Here is an 18,152-nt window from a genome sequence, read left to right as displayed (position 1 = left end):
CAGCTCTCAGTAACGGTCTGTCTGCGTGCAGGTGCGGACGCGGACCTCCTCACGCGCTTCTATAAGGAGGGCTCCGTGCAGAGATGGATGAGTGTGGACAGCATGACGCGGGGCATGAAGAAGGTGAGTCGGTGGCGTGTAGACTAGTGCATGTTTGGTTCGCGCGCACGCTGAAGTGGCTCCCTGTTGTTTGGCCTCGAAGGCTACACGCTACCGCTCCCCACTTCGGCCTCTGCTTTTTACTTGGCTTATGTTGCACTTTCCTAATTGATAACGGTGGGAGGGCCACTCACTGGGCTTGTATTTCGATGATCGCATTGACTAGGCGGGGCGGCCGCGCGCTCTGCGCCTATCTAAATAACTTGAACTAGGTGATAACTTATAACTGAAATGAGACTAAAAATAAGGCATTTGAATCTAGCTAATATATAATATATCCGTTGTTAGAGCTGCGTGGCATACCGCATAACTTACACACACAATTTAATTTTCATGCACAGTTTCAAAATTATAAATTAAAATTTCAACCTTTCATACTTCCACTAAAAAATATAGTACATATATTGAAATGCAATATTTACACATTAATATATCGATGGCTTGAGCTAAAACGTTTGTGGGCAGTAAGTTTTATTATTGCATGTTGCGATTAAGTACATAAATATACAAAAGTTAAACTGAATCCTTGGTGAAAACAAGAAAAGAACATGCATTGTATAAAATGCGAGTAGTCTGTCAGCCCTTGGCGCCGCCTCCCCGGCCGGCCGCCTCCCGCGCCATTGGTGCCGCCCGCTGCGACGCATACCCATAATCACCGCACCTACTGTATTATTTGATAACAACATGGCGCATTCTGTACATAGCCGCTGTCGGCACGATTGTATTTGCATGCAAAAATGTACAATCACTCACAGGCGACTTTAAAATAAGACTTATAGTCTTTATTAAAGTTGACTGGGTATCTACACTCGATTTATTGGTTGTTTTTTCTATGCACTTTTATGTGTTGTTGCTTAAGATTTATTTTAGAGCTCTTATTCCTTCCTAGAGCATATTCTTATTATATAGATTGAATTTACTCTATAATAACTTTCGATTATTTTAGTACTAACTATAAATTTATTGAAATAGATAGTCAACTGTTTAGTGAAATATAAAATAAATGTTATGAAATTCATAATTACAAACCCTATCGTTAAATTTATTATTATTAAAAGTTAGAAATAAAAGGTACATCCCGAGATAACACAAAAAGTTTCTAGGATAGATAGAGATTGTGCTATTTGATAAAACAACAACTCAAAATAATATGCATAATTGTTCTTCGGTAGACTACAGCTTAGTTCATTTTTGAAGCTCAGTCTGCCCAATTCCTTACTCTTCCAATTTCAAATATTTTTACTGGTGGTAGGACCTCCTGTGAGTACGCATGGGTAGGTATCGCCACCCTGCGTATTTCTGCCGTGAAGCAGTAATGCATTTCGGTTTGAAGGGTGGGGCAGCCGTTGTTACTGTACTGAGACCTTATAACTAATATCTCAAGGTGGGTGGTGGCATTTACGTTATGGGCTATGGGCGTCTATGGGCTTCAGTAACCATTTAACACCAGGTGTGCTGTGAGCTCGTCCACTCATCTATGCTATAAAAAATAAATAAATAAAATCTTAATTTCATAGAGTCTAACTAATTTACTATTACATAATTACATAGAACTACAGTTGATCTTAGTAGTAGTTAGGTACTTGACCTCTGTCATTCTAATACATCTTTATAATGAATAAATATCTATTAAAAGTTACACTTATTGCCCAACAGAACTTTTAGCTCGAAAGATTATTTGACACCGGGTCCGACCCGCTAGTAGCCGGGGCGCGTCCAGAATCAATCTGGTTCATACATTTTGTACCACGTCCCGCAAACTGCGTTTAGGTACTTGACCGATCATACATCGTCTTTAACGAGTTAAAGGTCTTAAGTGAGCAAACGTGTGTGTTATGCTACATGCATAAGTTATATGTACCTAACGCAGTAATGGCCACCTTTGGCGCGTCAGTGAGCGCTAGTTGTTAGATCGAGACCGTATCAGGGACAGTACAATGTGGCATCCCCCAGTCGGCGGCTCGTCGTCACGGCCAGTGCTGCACGAACTGCGGATCGCGGAACACCACGCTGTGGAGACGAAACAACGATGGAGAGCCCGTGTGCAACGCGTGCGGACTTTACTACAAACTGCACGGAATCAATCGGTAAGTCATTAAGGTATATCATAGAAAATGTATCCATGTTAAGCTCGACTTCAACTCTGTGGCGGCGAGATCCTCTTAGCTCCTATGCAAATTCTCTTGAAAATCTAAACGAACAATGGAAAGACGCGTCCACTTCTTCCTTGAACTCTTTCATTTATTTGCAATGAAAAAATCGCACACGGTTGTCCAAAAAAGAGAGACCAGTGCCTCTTCATATTCATAATCGATGTTGCAAAGATTAGGTACACTCTAATCTTTGTTACTTTTTCTTGACTTTCCTACCTCTCTTACTGTTCGAACCGACAGGCTAAACAGAGGCGGTGAATAATTCTAATCAAGGAAAGTGGTGATGAAAATGTGGTGTAAAACAAACAAAATCAAAAAGTATTCGCAATTAAAGTACCTATCTATTAACATTACGTAAACCTGAATAAGCAAGCAAACAAAATATAATTAAACAAATATTTATCCTATAGTAATCATATTTATTGCCATGTAATGTTTTGTAATTATTCAGTCAGTTATTGACATCATTATTCATTATGCCTCGTGTACCTACCTGCCCACAGCCAACCGCAGGAAAACTATTCCATCCAAGTAAACACGATCAACAAACAACTTTAGTTTTAGATATTATTAGGTATAGGCCAGAATTTCTAATTTTCTGCCAAATAATTCATTTAATTGAGGTATAGAGACAAAAGAGTGCACGATCCACTTAGATTGAAGCCAAGATCTTTGCATTATCTATAACAGTACCTAAAACTGTAACACGACTTTTACGTGTTAAAAATAGGAAGAAAGCAGGACCAAGCCACGTGGGCACGCAATAAGATCCGTAATAAATTACATATTATGGATTTTTATTGTTACCCGTAAAGGAAATTGTTGGTTGTACGTGCGAACATAATATCCGGACATCCGTGAGCCGGATCCGCGCGTTGTTGGGACGCGGACCTTTAATGAAGCAGAAGCGCTCCGTCCTCATCTACGTGTTATTCGTGTACTTAAGAATGTGGGTTCGAGCGTTTTTATTCGGAATTATTAATCCTACATCTCCAAGCTTATCTTGTAAATGTCGTTACCGAAGTTCAAGTGCCTACACATTCTATGATCGTTACCGCTACAGCTTGACCGTTCCAATCAAATTTGCTTGTTTACGCTTTACGATTAAAACTATAATGCATTACAGACCTCTGGCCATGAGGAAGGACGGTATACAAACCAGGAAACGGAAACCCAAAAAGCCAGCTAACGGCGCGAAACCAAATGGTGAAACTCCCAAAAAAGATGGACACAGCTCTCCTGCGATAGATGGTAATCTTGTGCTTTTAATTGGACTATAAACTGTTGCAGGTTCACTATTGAAAATGAAACGAATATAAAATTTTAATACCGATAATTTTGATGTCGAAATAGGTCTGTATGTTTTCCAACTGTTATCTTTGTATATTTTCTGCATAATTGTATTATCTTCGATTTATTTTACGAAAGTTTATTTGTCGACAAAGTGCTCGTTACATATTAAGTACCGACTAGTTTTTTTGCTACCTGTATCATTAGATATATATTTGTCTATTTCTTTAATACATAAAAATGTATTTTGACGTTCCATAACAGACAGCAAGTCGAGTAGTATATCCGAGGCGGCGCTCCCCCTGTCGGTGGGGGCGGCGGGGGGCGCGGGTCCCGCGGGGGTACACAAGCCGGACGCGTCTCCACAGCAGCACCATCACCACCACGTTCAGGTATACATCTTAAAATATCTTACTAGCACAATAAACCGAAGGACAAAAAGCGTTTCCAGGACAACTAGGTACGAATACACCACCCCGGTCACTTTGTCAGTACGTTCTTGCTCCTAACAATTTCCTCGGCCTTAATAACAAGCCACGCCGAGGCATTGCCGCGGTTGAGGGAGATTGAAACTTACACGACGCAAAGTGTCGCCATGTTTTTGAGTAAACGGTAGGTAGCTTCGAGGGACTCGCGTAACGAACCATTTAACTACAGCTACTTGCTACTACAGTTAGGCTAATTCCAGGTCTATTCAAATCAATTGTTAAAATAGCACGGCACTGCTGTGACTAGGAATCGCCTAAAAATCTTATGTAGCTTGTCGTATTCTACTGAAACATCATCATCGTCGGCATTTTATTAAGTATCATTTTTTCACAATGATTTTTCGAACCTATTTCTAGCTTCTACACAGTCGCGACCGATAGACGCCTGCTATTGTTTGACTCCAACTTATAAATTACAATATTCGACTGATATAAATAAGCACTTGTTAATCTCAAATAATTGTTAGATAAATTCAGTCTCGAAACTCGAATGTGGGTGATGTGATTGAGCATTCATTTATTGGTTTTATGTGTTTTATAACGGATCACACGTGACTATTTATAGTTTAAATGAAGTTTCGATAGTGTCCAAGCTAATTTAATAATTAAAACTACTTTTAGTTTAATCTTTGTGTTTTTACTATCGTTAATTATTTGCGACGTGACCACAACATCTGTGCAGTATTGGAAACGTCGGAAATAATATGTACAACGACAGTACCTAAACGATGCGATATACCGGCAACGTATTGACATGATGATGTGTAAGATTAATTTGAATACATTCCAGGGTCACAGCCAGGGTCAGTACCCGCTGGGTCTGTCGTCCCCCTCGTTCCTGTCGAGTCCGTCGCTGTTCAACATAAAGAGCGAGCCGGCGCCGCCGCCCTACGACGCCTACCCGCCGCCCGCCAACCACTATCACTCCCAGCAACACTATCTACACGCATTACAGGTACGTACTTAAATATGTTAGCACTTAAATTTTTTTTTATCTCGCGCTTATTCTAATCGCTTGGACTGAAACTTTGCAAGTATGATGGCTGGCACTTCCATACATTTTTGCGCAGTAGGTACCTACCTACTGTGAATGTAAAATAGATTCAAATAACAGTAACCAGCTAATTACAATTGATATATGATATATATCTATACTAATATAGGTACAATATAATACACGATTCATTTGGAACTTATGCCTAGTAGTTATCTGCAGTAGTCAAACAAATTATTATGAAAATAAGTCGTCCTTTTTTGCCCTACATATGCTGATAATCTTGAGAGGCTATATCAACGTTACCCTAGCGTGTAGGTGAGCTCTCGGGGCTCAAGCCGAAGGTGTTGCTAACACTGGCCCTAGCAAGAGCAGCGCTGCGCAGAATCTACCACCGGATCGGAAACGCGACTCATTGAGAAGATCCGGCGAGAAGCTCGGTGGGCTGTCTATGGGTTAATTTACTCGCCGAACCCTTCGTCACAAGTGATGGATTCGGCGAGGACGGTGACCTGTGCCTAAGGTGTCTAACAGCGTTGTTAATGGGTCGGGAACATCCGTAATGACGTTTTTTTTTATTGCTCGGATGTGTAGACGAGCTCACAGCCCACCTGGTGTTAAGTGGTTACTGGAGCCCATAGACATCCACAACGTAAATGCGCCACCCACCTGTAGATATACGTTCTAAGGTCTCAAGTACCTATAGTTATAATGGCTGCCCTACCCTTCAAACCGAAACGCATTACTGCTTCACGGCAAAAATAGGCAGGGTGGTGGTACCCACCCGCGCAGACTCACAAGAGGTCCTACCACCAGTAAATACGCAAATTATAATTTTGCGGGTTTCATTTTTATTAGGTACACGATGTTATTCCTTCACCGTGGAAGTAAATCCTGAACATTTGTTGAGTACCTAAGTATTTCATTAGAAAAATTGGTACCCGCCTGAGATTCGAACACCGGTGCATCGCTCAACACGAATGCACCGGTCGTCTTATCCGTTAGGCCACGACGACTTCAAATTTAGAGCGTATTTAGAGCGACGTCGACTATTTACCATTCGGTCCACAGGACCGAGTATGTAATTTCCGGCGGCCACGACAAGAAGGATTTCGTGTCGTGCCGCCTTCTCAAATTGATGACGACTGAATATACTTACTGATTGAGTTAAGCTCCAGGTCATCATGGAGCTGCGCATTCTTTAAGAGCCACGGTGCTCCGACGGTTATGCTGCAAAAACGGGATTGAATGACTTGAAGGGGTTTCAAGTTGGTGCGGGCCGCGTGAGCGAACACTACACTAGCATAGGTCATGACGGGGCGTATCCAGGTTTTGTAGTGTCACCTTATTACGAAAGGACAATTTACTTCGTGTGCAAATCATGGGAATAAGTCGCCAAAAAAACAGTCATTTAAATATTGAACGGCACCGTCGTCCGGTACCCGCGTGCAGATTTTTTTCTTTTTTTTATAGCCTTTGTAGGCAGACGAGCATACGGCCAACCTGATGGTAAATGATCACCGTCGCTCATGGACGTCAGCAATACCAGGGGCAGAGCCAAGCCGCTGCCTACCATAAAGTGCTCTCCGCAAGCCTCGTTTGAAGTAGGACATGTCATAGCGCTCGGAAAACACCGTGGAGGGGAGCTCATTCCAAAGCCGGATGGTACATGGCAATGCTGGATATGCTGGACATGTGTCGACTGTTCGGTGTTGTAAGAGATCGAAACGTGAACTAAGAAAGTTAATGGAGCAGTAAGGGAGCTCAGCTCGTGATCCGTCAGCTGGTCCACAAAGAGCACAGATCTTTTCGACAAAATATAAATTTCAAAACTTTAGCCACTTGTTATCTATATACTTTTTATAATCGTTATGCCCTTTCTTCATCGAACTATGCAGGCAGGCAGGTACCAATCGTTGTAATGAAATACGTAGTTAAGCCATGTTCACGAACGACTTCCACGATAAAGGAATACTGTCGTGTCGTCTCGTGTAGCTTTAGATAGAAATCAAACCTGCAGAAATTATCGTCCGAATACGTATCGTATACGTATCGAATAATCGTTGCGTTATTACTCGTAGCGGAGCGTAGTAGAAGACGGCGGCATTAACTTTCAATTTATCACTCTACAATTAAGTTGTAAAAATAATACTTAGTGTATTTTTCTTTTTCAGTACGGTCTGGGAAACAATGAAGAAGAGGAAGGGAGTGGGTTTCTGCATCAGCGCAACGTGACAGCTCACGCCAAGCTCATGGCTTCCACGTAACGAGAGGTCGTCGGCATGTGTGGCGCCGCACGCTCGCGTCGGATGCACTCTCGACCGATCGAACGTAATCATGGACTAGCGTCGAATCTCTATAATAACTGAAAGTAGCTTAACGTGGCGACTACCAACCCACACATTGCACACAGCCATCAATGGATTGCCTGTATGCGCGGTTGGCGTGATAACCACACAGAATCAGATCTTTAAAATGTTCCACGGAAAATAATAGGATATGCTAATACTAGCACTCAAAACCAGATAGATACCTGTGTAATCCACTGTGTAGAGCCACAGAATGGATTACTGATGCACTCTAGACTATTATTGAACAAATTAATGACAAGATGGTCTCAATGTCGACGAAGTTAAAAATATTGTTTTATAAATTAGTTTTTTTCGTAGACTTCCAAGTTATTTTAAATGCTGGTTTATAGAAGGAATGTAAATATTGAATGTATAAACCCTCGTTGTATTATATTCTAGTGGAATACACTTAGGTTAATTAAGTTCATAAGGGACAAGACGTCAATTTAATGATATATGTAAACAATCCCGTACAATTTTCGTATTCACTTTTTACCTACTGACTCTGTATTCAATAGAACCGCGATGTTCTTATATTCGGTATAATTCGTGGATATATTTTAAAACGCACCAACCTACACTATAGATTAGATATTTTGATTTATTTCGTCATTTATTATCAACACTAGTCGTGTGACTGTAGGTTAGATCTCGTTGTTTGTGAGATGTACAATAATACGCGGTAAATGTGTAAATACAATTAGAGTAGCACGTAATATTATAGATGGTAAGTATGACCAGTATTCACATTACGCTACCTATTACCTAATCTGTAATATTTTACTGAATGTTATCGCAGTTATTATTATTTTACTAGATAGAAGTATAATTAAATCTTATTGGATAATATTAATTGCGATTATTTCGACATCGCATAGCAAAATATGATCTGTCTTGTGTGAAATCGGCACTCAACTGAACACTAGATCGATTAACTCCACTACTTACAGATAGTTCCTAACTTTCCATGACTTTACTTCTCTTATACTGAGACACGTAGGTACTATTGTAAAACATTTAGTTGTAACTCCATATGCTTAGGTAGTTTAACGCATTTGTTTAATTGCAAAATGAATAGAATCCATGGAAATCCATCAACAAACACATCACAATGAACAAAAAATACGTATTAGTTTTTTTTTTTTTTTTTTTTTTTTTTTTTTTTTTTTTTTTTTTTTTTTTTTTTTTTTTTTTTTTTTCCTACCTAAGCTGATAGCCCTAGCGGCTATTTCAGCGTAGCCTTAACTTTAGTAGGTGAGCTCACGGGGCTCAAACCTGACGATGTTGCTAACACGAACCCTAGCAAGAGTCGTGCTTCGCAGAATCTACCACCGGATCGGAAACGCGACCCACTGAGAAGATCCGGCGAGAAACTCAGTGGGCTGTGTCTGAGAGTTAATTTACTCGTCGAGCCCTTCGTCGCAAGCGACGGGTTCGACGAGAACGGTGACCGGTGCTTGAAGTACCTAAAAGCACCGTTAGTGGATCAGGAGGATCCGAGATGACGTGTTTAGGGCGACGTCGACTGCTTTCCATTCTGTCCGCAGGATCGGGAATGTAGTTACCGGCGGCCACGATGAGAGGGTTCTCGTGTCGTGCCGCTTTATCGAAGTGGCGCATGGACGCCGACTGAAGATACTTACTGATGGACTCTAAGTCCAGGTCGTCATGGAGGTCGACGTTCCTGACGAACCACGGGGCTCCGACGGCTATCCTGCAAAAACGGGATTGAATAATTTGAAAGGATTTTAAGTGTATGCGGGCCGCGTGAGCGAACACTACACTTGCATAGGTCATGACGGGGCGTATGCAAGTTTTGTAGAGTGTCACCTTATTTCTAAGGGACATTTTACTTCGCCTACATATCATCGGGTAGAGCGTATTAGTAATTAGATGTTACTATACATATTTTATTAAAGCCAGCTATGTACATAGAATATATATAGATACGTGATATACATACATAGAAGCAGACCTAATTTTAGAACAGAACAAAGTACAAACAATATTCATTTAATTAAGAATAAAATGATTTGTCGCTAACAATAATCAAATTTTGTTTCAAGTACCAAGTAACCTAATATTATACAATCACAATCAACAAATAGCACTTTCATGACATGCATCATCTTCGGACCCAAAATCAAATTAATTCGGTGTTGTAATATAAAGCACATACTTGGTCTCCGTCTATCGCAAACATCTGAACGTCACTGCCACTACTTGTTGTTAGATGCGCGCATCAACGGCATAGTTAGGCGTTAGGGCATACAATGTTCTCAATGGGTCACGATTCCGATCCGGTGGTAGATTCTGCGAAGCACTACTTTTGCTAGGGCTAGTGTTAGCAAATTCTCTCAGGTTGAGCCCGTGAGTTCACCTACACGGCCGCGCGTGGCTGGAATAGCCTCTTTAAGGTACCAGCGAATAGGTGGGGAAATAAGTATACAATGTGTAGCATCGGCGGTTTAATGTACCTACATATTATACGTGCACCTACCTGGGCACTTTATTTCGGAGTAAAATGGCCGCACATATATTATTGTTAAACATTTATAATAAAATAACCTTAAATTTATATTAGATCTTATAATTATAATATTTTTGAGCCCTGTCCGTTTTTTTTCGCATATTGGGGCGTAGTTTAGCAGAAATAATTCAGTTCTTGAAGTCAATAACAAATTCTTGTAGGAAGCCAAGCTTCAACTATAAATCTTCGTTCAGAACAATAAGGTTAAAATCATTTGAGACAAATTAATTCTCTAATCTCAATATTTTTTGGAATGGAAATAACCGTTTTTGTATAACAGATTTAGGTGTAAATGTGTTGTCGTAAGCCGTCTGACATTTCATAATGAAACACTACGATAACGTAACATTAACAATCTAGGATAACTTAATACATTTCCATGTAACGCGATGACTTTGTTTTGGTCCCTTCTCTTGATTGAGCAAGTGTATTAGCAAGTATCAAAATGTTCTTACAAAAGGTTTGACAGGATAATGTTCATATTTTTCACACACAGAAGTGCCTCTTAACAGCTGCTTTGAGTTAGTGGGTGCGACCTTCCTTCTGATCTACGTCCAATTTTGAAGTATTCATTTTGTATTTAGTTTTAATTTTGATTGTCAGTTAAATGAGGCAATAACGTGAGTTAGTGAATATACTTTAGGAACACGGCATTTATAGATAAGATGTAAATAGTTTAGAATAGTCTTATAGAGAATATACAGATAAGAGTATTTCAGAAACATTGCACATAAATTATCACAATATCGTACGAGGGTATAGTGAGGCTCAAAGGATTCGCAACTGTAATATTAAAATGTCTATCTCATAAACTGCCGAGTTTGGAGGAAACGCAATGTTATTTTGAAGGAAATGAATAAGAATAAAAACAACACAAATGTACAAAACGATTTATGGTGTAAACTTAATAAATAAAAACAAAATCAGCACATAGAACTATTTTCTTGTACCCTATCTAATTTTATTTAAATGGTTCCGCGACCAGGTAACTGAATGTATGGATATGTGAGGATGTCTTCCCGTGTGTCAAAGATCGAACCGCAGGCACTTGATAGACGGAGTCCGGGTCGGTTGGTACAGCGTGTACTGTCAGGGTGCCGCGGCCGCTGCCAGCGGAGGAACCACATAGGACCAATAAGTGATGTCATCGGCACCGCGCAGACGATTGTAATAGTACAATAATTTCATGGTGTATATGTTCAAATGGTTTTTAGGTTTTTAAATAACTTTAAATCTACGTAATCAAGAACATTTACCTAGCCATCTTTGGCAAAGTCACGTAATGCATCTCCCGTAAGCCTGTAGTAGCACCACTGCTCCTTGTTAGTTAGATTTACCGCACCTTTGCTCTCGTAAAACGAACAAGCAGGATTCCACTCCAGGACGTGGAAGTCCAGGCGGCAGCAGCCCGTCGCTGACGCTTCCTGGAACATGACTGTACTAAGGATCGGCGGTGCGTGGGCTCCCGCGACCACTCAGCACCAGAGCACCCGCGCTAACAAAGATGTATAACTTCTCGACGTCAGCCAGGCAGTCATTACAACATTTGTGTGTCGGCCGTGCGCGCCGCTACTCCCAATGCATTTGACGGTTGTCCACATTGCGCGCTACATATCGAGGGCTAAGGATATTTGGTTTACGCGACATTTTTGCAACATTACAAGAGAGTCATTTAAAGTTTAAAAATTGGAAAAAATATAAAAAAAAAAATTCTTCAACTATTTTAATGGGGTAAACATAATATTGAAGTTCAATTAAAAGCATTGAGTTGTTGACACCTACTAAGAGCAAATAAAACGGACCTATAATTACAAGAATAAATGTCGCGCATTAAGCGACATGTCGGTTAAACCAAATAGCCTTTCACCCTTCGTTATGATGGCGGGTCGACGTGGAGGTGAATTTTTTTCAACTAAGAGCTTGCTTAACTTAAATTATTCATACTTAGATGAGCAAACGAATAATGTTTTCTGTTAGTGTGTGCAGCGTGCTCACATGTGCTGTGTGTGTTGCATGAGTGTATGTGAATGTCGACGCTTGAAAGGCAAACATGACTAAGCGACAAAAGTAGGTAAAATGAGTTAGATACACCATTGGAATCGTCTGATTTTTCTGCGTCGTTTAGTATAGGTTTCATCACTCTGTGACGTGTTTTATGTCGCTTAGATATGGTGTGATTTTCATAAAAATGCAGAGTTTTTTCCTACCAAACGACAAAAAAAAAGTTATTTTAGAGACATCCTGCAGTTAGGACATTTTAATAATAAGGTATTATTCACTTAGTCAGTTATTCATGTTTTTAAATTTTCATTTGTTTGTATTTATTTATTTTTACTTGTTATGAAATTATTCTTTGAAACCACTTAGTAGATTGTACCTATACAAAGTAGTCGTAATTGGTACAGCTATACAATTTAACCTGAAACAAAATGGAATAATATTGAATCTTAGATAGTTTTACTTGTTTAACATAATATCCCTTTCCATCCGTAAATATTTTTACATGACAACATTTCTAATAACTACGTCGCCTAGATAATTTTACTTGATTAATTGCAATGGTTACTTTTGGCGCTTAGTTTTGTTTACCCGTAAACAAAATAAATTTTTTTGTCGCTAAGGAACTGCGCAAGTTTAAATACGTCGCGTGGGTATGCGCAACTAGTCGCGTACCACGTTTTGGCGGGCTGGTAAAATGTGACATTCGTAAGCTGGGCGTCGCTTAGTAAAGTCGTTTGTCACATTATTTTGCATTTTGTTCCCATGAGGGAGATGTGAACCACCAAATAAGACCAAATAAACGACTATAGATTCCGTAAAAAGATTTATCAAAAGTTTACAGAGTCGTCGTGGCCTATAGGATAAGGCGTCCGGTGCATTCGTATGTAGCGATGCAACGGTGTTCGAATCCCGCAGGCGGGTACCAATTTTTGGAATGAAATACGTACTTAACAAATGTTCACGATTGACTTCCCGATCATCGTTCTCGTCGAACCCGTCGCTGGCGACGAAGGGTTCGGCGAGTAAACTAACCCACAGACACAGCCCACTGAGTTTCTCGTCGAATCTTCTCCGTGGATCGCGTTTCCGATCCGGTGGTAGATTCTGCGAAGCACTGCTCTTGCTAGGGCCAGTGTTAGCAACATCGTCAGGTTTGAGTCCCATGAGCTCACCTACTAGTTAAAGTTACGCAGATACATCTTGTGAGTCTGCACGGGTAGGTACCATTACCCTACCTATTTCTACCGTGAAGCAGTAATGGGTTTCGGTTTGAAGGGTGGGGCAGCCGTTGTAACTATACTGGAAACTTAAAACTCATATCTCAAGGTGGGTGGTGGCATTTACGTTGTAGATGTCTATGGGCTCCAGTAACTACTTAACACCAGCTAGGCTGTGAGCTCGTCCACCCAACTGAGCACTAAAAATAAAAAAATACCAGCGGTGCCTTCGCATTACTATCGTCAAAATTCGAGCAAAGTTTACCTTTCTGAAGAAATTAGAAATATCTCCAACTTATACAAACTATACAAAAAGCACAACACAATATTGTAAGCGAGAGAATTTGTCGTATAAATATCGTAAATGTCGTAAATATTCTTAGATAATTTCAACATCGGATTTCATGTACCTATAAAAGTCAAGTGTCTAAAGCGTCTTTCTTCACTACGAAAAAAATTAAAAATCTCGAAAAACAAAGAGAAAAGCAATAACATGAAACAGAAAAAGAAGAAAGCTATACCCGTTTTAGAGCCCACAAAAATATAGACGGAGAGGATCCGTCATCTCATATGCTAGTTTCGGAAAAAGTACTCAATACGCCTTTTGCACAATCTATGCTTTTGTATTATGCTCGTAGTAAGAAACTAGGCGTATATAATTTTTGTGTTTATGAAACGGAACTCGTAATGTTTTTGGTTACTACTGGGATGAGAGTATTGGCAAGCGTGGTGCCAATGAGATTGCAACTATTTTACATAAATATATTCAGTCCATTGATGCTAGAAGAAACGTTACGCGATTACTTCTCTATTGCGACTGTTGTCCAGGCCAAAACCATACGGTATTAGCAATGTTGCATTATTCAAATAAACTTTCTTTTGACGGGACACACTTACATGTCGATACCATGCCATTGTAGAGAATCGATCAAAAAATACCACTGTTTACGCATCATCACAATGGTTTACAGTATTTTCAACAGCTAGGCAAGATTCATCGCCTTTTCAGGTGGAAAGACTGAGCTATGAAGATTTTTATAAATGAGATAGTATTAGTGATAAGTACTTCAAAGGCAACCAAACCGGGAAAATAGGCAAGATCCGTGTTATGACTTTCAAAAAATACAAGCAAAGCGTTAAATACAAAACATCTATGAATGCTTCTGCATTATCTTTTGATGTCGAAGTTCAGCCTAAAATCAAGTTATCACTGACATCTTGTTATAGGTCTCAGCTACCCATATCAAAAGCCAAATATGATGATTTGCTCAAACTTTGCACTGACAAAGTCATTCCTAATTGTCTTAAACAAAAGTTTCTGAGCATTCCACGTGCACGACATTGTACGATTGTGATTGATTAACAAAAAATAACAAGATCTCATGTCGCATATCTATCGTATGCCTTTGGAGACTGATTATATTAGGTACAATAGTGTTGTTAAGTTTGGTTATGTTCAATAGCAGAATACAATTTATTATTGTTGTGAGGGAATAACTAGATTTTGGTATTATATTGGAATACACTACAATGTGTTATGGTTTATTTATGTAATATTGGCAAAATATTGTATAAAATATAATAGCAATAGCGTGATTTTGTTGCAAAAAACATATATATCCCTATTGTTTTTTACATTAAATGTTTATTCATAAACATCTCGCTCTTTTGGTTTCGCTCTTTTGCATGATTTACTATAGTAATTTATTACATCTTAGTTCAATTCTTTACACTTTCTACATGCATAAAAAATGGAATAGTATTTAGATACATTTACTCGATTTGTTATGAACTATGGGATCACTTTAGTCCAATATACCCAAAACGAAACTGTAAGCTGTGCGAATTTGTCTAACTTTACATGTTACTGAAAATCTTTCAACGATAGCTCATATTGTTTTACATGTTACTCCAAATCTTTCAATGCTGGCTTAGATAATTTTACTTGTGACGAGAAACCTTTTATATAAAATTCAGATAATTTTACCTGTTTATCAAATTATGGACAATATATATAAGCGACAATAACTGCTATATACACAAATGATAGGCAATAGCCTTTAAGTATATTCGATGGGCAAAAAAAAACTATATCTAGGTCTATTAAAATAATTTCTATCCTACAGTTAGATTCGTCAAAATAATTTTTTTTTCAAATATTTCAACTTTAAATTGCTCTACTGTAAAGTTCACGCATTGTCGCTTAGTCATGTTTGCCTTTCAAGCGTCGATGTGCATGTGCGACTCGGTATTGCCTAATTGACCAAATACCTTTGCAACTGCATCGAAAAGCAATCTACCAACACCTCTGCGCCGCTCATTCATTCTCACGTACAGATCCTCCAGCATTAGCGCACGTCCCTCCCACGTGGAATACACAGGAAAGTAAATAGCATAACCTAAGATATTTTCTTTGTGTTTTTCTGCAACTTTACAGAAGAACTCAGGTGGTTGTTTTTCAAAGCCGTCATGCACCAAATCTGTAATTTAAGAAGCATAAAACACTGAATAAAGTTTTATGCCAGTAGGAATAACGGATTTGACGTCTGATAGAAAAATCAAATATCAAAACAATTGGAAGCCCTCTCAAAAGTTTTGGCAACATTTCTTAATGATTCTAGAGGAAAACCTCAGTATTCTGTATCGAGTGTCCTAATGACCCCAAGAAAGAAGAATCCAGAAAATTCTCAAATGTTCGAATTTTATCGAGAGTATTCTAATAATCCCAAAAATGTTCTCGACATAGGCAAAGCTAGAAAATGATCAAATGTTCTAGTTCTGTCGGAAATGTTCTGGAAAATGGCATACATAGTGAACATTAATAGTTCTATTTGAAACAATACAACAATTGGGTTACCAAAAGAAAACAAAGAAGTGAAATGGGATAGTAAAGTACACCTGAAATATCATAATAATGAAATTCACTTTTAATTAGTATTTCAGTAAAAAGATTATTTTTTTATTTAGCCCTATAACATAACAATAATGATCATGATTCAGAATTTCAACAGCAAATGTAGTAGCAAACTTCACAAGATATTTATGGTAAGTACTGTCCTATCTCACAGCCAAGGACCCAAGCAACAACCACTTAAATTCAAAAAAGGTGCAGGCAATGGGTTCTCATTGATTGGAAGGGTTCCAAATAATGAGCTCTTTATTGGCTTGGGTGACAGATAAGCAAGCCCAAGTGATAGTGAGTGGTTGAAGTCTCTCATGGGCATGAGAAGTGCAGGAGCAAAATTCAGTCATTTCAAACTTGAACAATGAAATTTAGTTTAAATTAAACCCTTTGAAGACACAGGTATGTTACATACATACTATGGTCAATGTTATTTGTATATTTGTCTTTCTAAGACACGTTATCATAGTAATCAAGATACACACAATGATGAATGGGGCTTCCTAAGACACATTGATCATTTCATAGGGTAGCAGTATCATAAAGTATCTTCTGTGTAAATTTTTGATTATATAGATTGATGGGTTTGAATATTTAAACTGATTTAAATTGATTTAAAGGTTCTTCGATTCAGGACTCATCACAACTCTGCACCAAAGCAATAAAATATTTTTTTATGATTTCAACAAAAATATTCATTAATTTACCTTTAATGGATAATTTTGGACCATCAGACATTTTCTCGTAATCTGCTAATTCCTGCAATAATCTCATGAATTTAATCATGTAAAAATTATTTTTTACAATGACAACAACTGAGAAATCTTTTTTTGAGAGACAGCAATAAATAATTTATGTCTGGAGCCAATGCCTCAAAACAAGCCTCAATATACAAAATAATATTTTATCATTGTTTAATGTCATTGTTTCTGTTGTTATTTAATGACAAAAGAAATGTTTACTAATATCCTTCTTCTTATTGATACTTCTTTCTAATAGGTCGGACAAAATTTGTTTCAATTCGAGGACTGAAGAATTCAATTGGTTCTCAGTTGTAATGTATTTTATATACTTATGCAACCGTGCTCAGGATGAGATTTTTTAATAATGTTAATTATAAGTTATTTGACAATATTTTGAAGTCGTCACTCAATATGAAAAAAAAGTAAACTACGCTTCTGGTTGAAGACTTATTGTATGACAAAGAAGCATCGAAAAGAACACAACAGACTTGGATTTTATTTCTTTGGATACTTTTTAAGCACAAAAAGCCGAACATATAACTCGTATTCCATGTAGTTCCATACAATAAAATTAATGTAATGCATGAAACAAATAGTTTTGTAACTTTTCATTTTTAGCTTTAGGGCTTGGCTACTGAAAAACTTATAATACCTGTATCATTTCAGCGACTGCACTCATATCATGTTTAGTTGCTGCACGGACTATAACTTCACCGCTTTTATATTTGTTAGACATTTCAGGTGCTTTCCTATATACAGCCTAATATGAAAGACCTAGCGTTGTGTAAACTAAGAGTGAACAGTATACAATCCGAAGTATATATGTAGTTGCTGTGAATTTATAATTAATCTTGAGTGCGTAACTCAAAACACATTTAATTACATAATTTACATTTTTTAAGAGATTTTATGACCTAGTGACTGATACCTTTAAGTCATGTCTTATTTTAATTTATATTATTCATATTTTATGAAAAATGATATTATGGAGTGAAATGAAATGAAATGAATTGAGATGATATGGGATGAAATATAATCTCAGTAAAATGGTGGTCATTTACTAAGATTTTTTCAGTGGACTTTTTGGAGGATCCCGAGAAGTTACGTCCAGCGGCATTGTTTCATTTTCCCACATTTGTGCACTTTCACAGATATTAAACAGTTAATAAACCACCATTATTACACATTTAAACCCGAAGAAACACTAAATAGACAAAATAAAACAAATCACTCAACTTCATTCCTCGCGTTCCCGCCAAAAGTCCTTACAACTTACATTTTTTTAAAGGGATTTTATGACCTGGTAAGTAAGACCTTTAAGTCA

The 18,152-nt window shown here is 38.3% G+C and overlaps 2 protein-coding genes across 7 annotated transcripts in view; one reads left to right on the top strand and one right to left on the bottom strand.

The window, feature by feature from the left end:
* LOC101740130 (GATA-binding factor A) overlaps nucleotides 1-10,896 on the top strand; it is a 60,752-nt gene extending 49,856 nt beyond the window's left edge. For 3 of the 6 annotated variants that reach the window (XM_012688906.4, XM_062672802.1, XM_062672801.1), the window contains 6 exons: nucleotides 32-123; nucleotides 2,113-2,246; nucleotides 3,439-3,563; nucleotides 3,867-3,994; nucleotides 4,881-5,045; nucleotides 7,259-10,896. In XM_012688906.4, the coding sequence (XP_012544360.2) occupies nucleotides 32-123; nucleotides 2,113-2,246; nucleotides 3,439-3,563; nucleotides 3,867-3,994; nucleotides 4,881-5,045; nucleotides 7,259-7,351 (737 nt within the window). In that variant the 3' untranslated portion in view covers nucleotides 7,352-10,896. The remainder of the gene's footprint in view (nucleotides 1-31; nucleotides 124-2,112; nucleotides 2,247-3,438; nucleotides 3,564-3,866; nucleotides 3,995-4,880; nucleotides 5,046-7,258) is intronic. The other 3 variants (XM_038015865.2, XM_038015867.2, XM_038015866.2) reach the window with 1 other exon arrangement.
* Nucleotides 10,844-18,093, bottom strand: LOC105841379 (thialysine N-epsilon-acetyltransferase). The gene is made up of 5 exons (XM_012688912.4): nucleotides 17,481-18,093; nucleotides 16,793-16,844; nucleotides 15,455-15,663; nucleotides 11,222-11,389; nucleotides 10,844-11,071 (listed from the first exon to the last, which is right to left on the bottom strand). The coding sequence occupies exons 1-4, from the start codon at nucleotides 17,562-17,564 to the stop codon at nucleotides 11,222-11,224; spliced, it is 513 nt and encodes a 170-aa protein (XP_012544366.1). The 5' UTR covers nucleotides 17,565-18,093; the 3' UTR covers nucleotides 10,844-11,071.
* Nucleotides 18,094-18,152: the final 59 nt, after the last annotated feature.

Source organism: Bombyx mori, chromosome 15 (assembly GCF_030269925.1).
Source record: "Bombyx mori chromosome 15, ASM3026992v2".
NCBI classification, from domain to species: Eukaryota; Metazoa; Arthropoda; class Insecta; order Lepidoptera; family Bombycidae; genus Bombyx; species Bombyx mori.
Note: the sequence above shows the minus strand (reverse complement) of the source record. Positions and strands in the feature narration are given on the sequence as shown.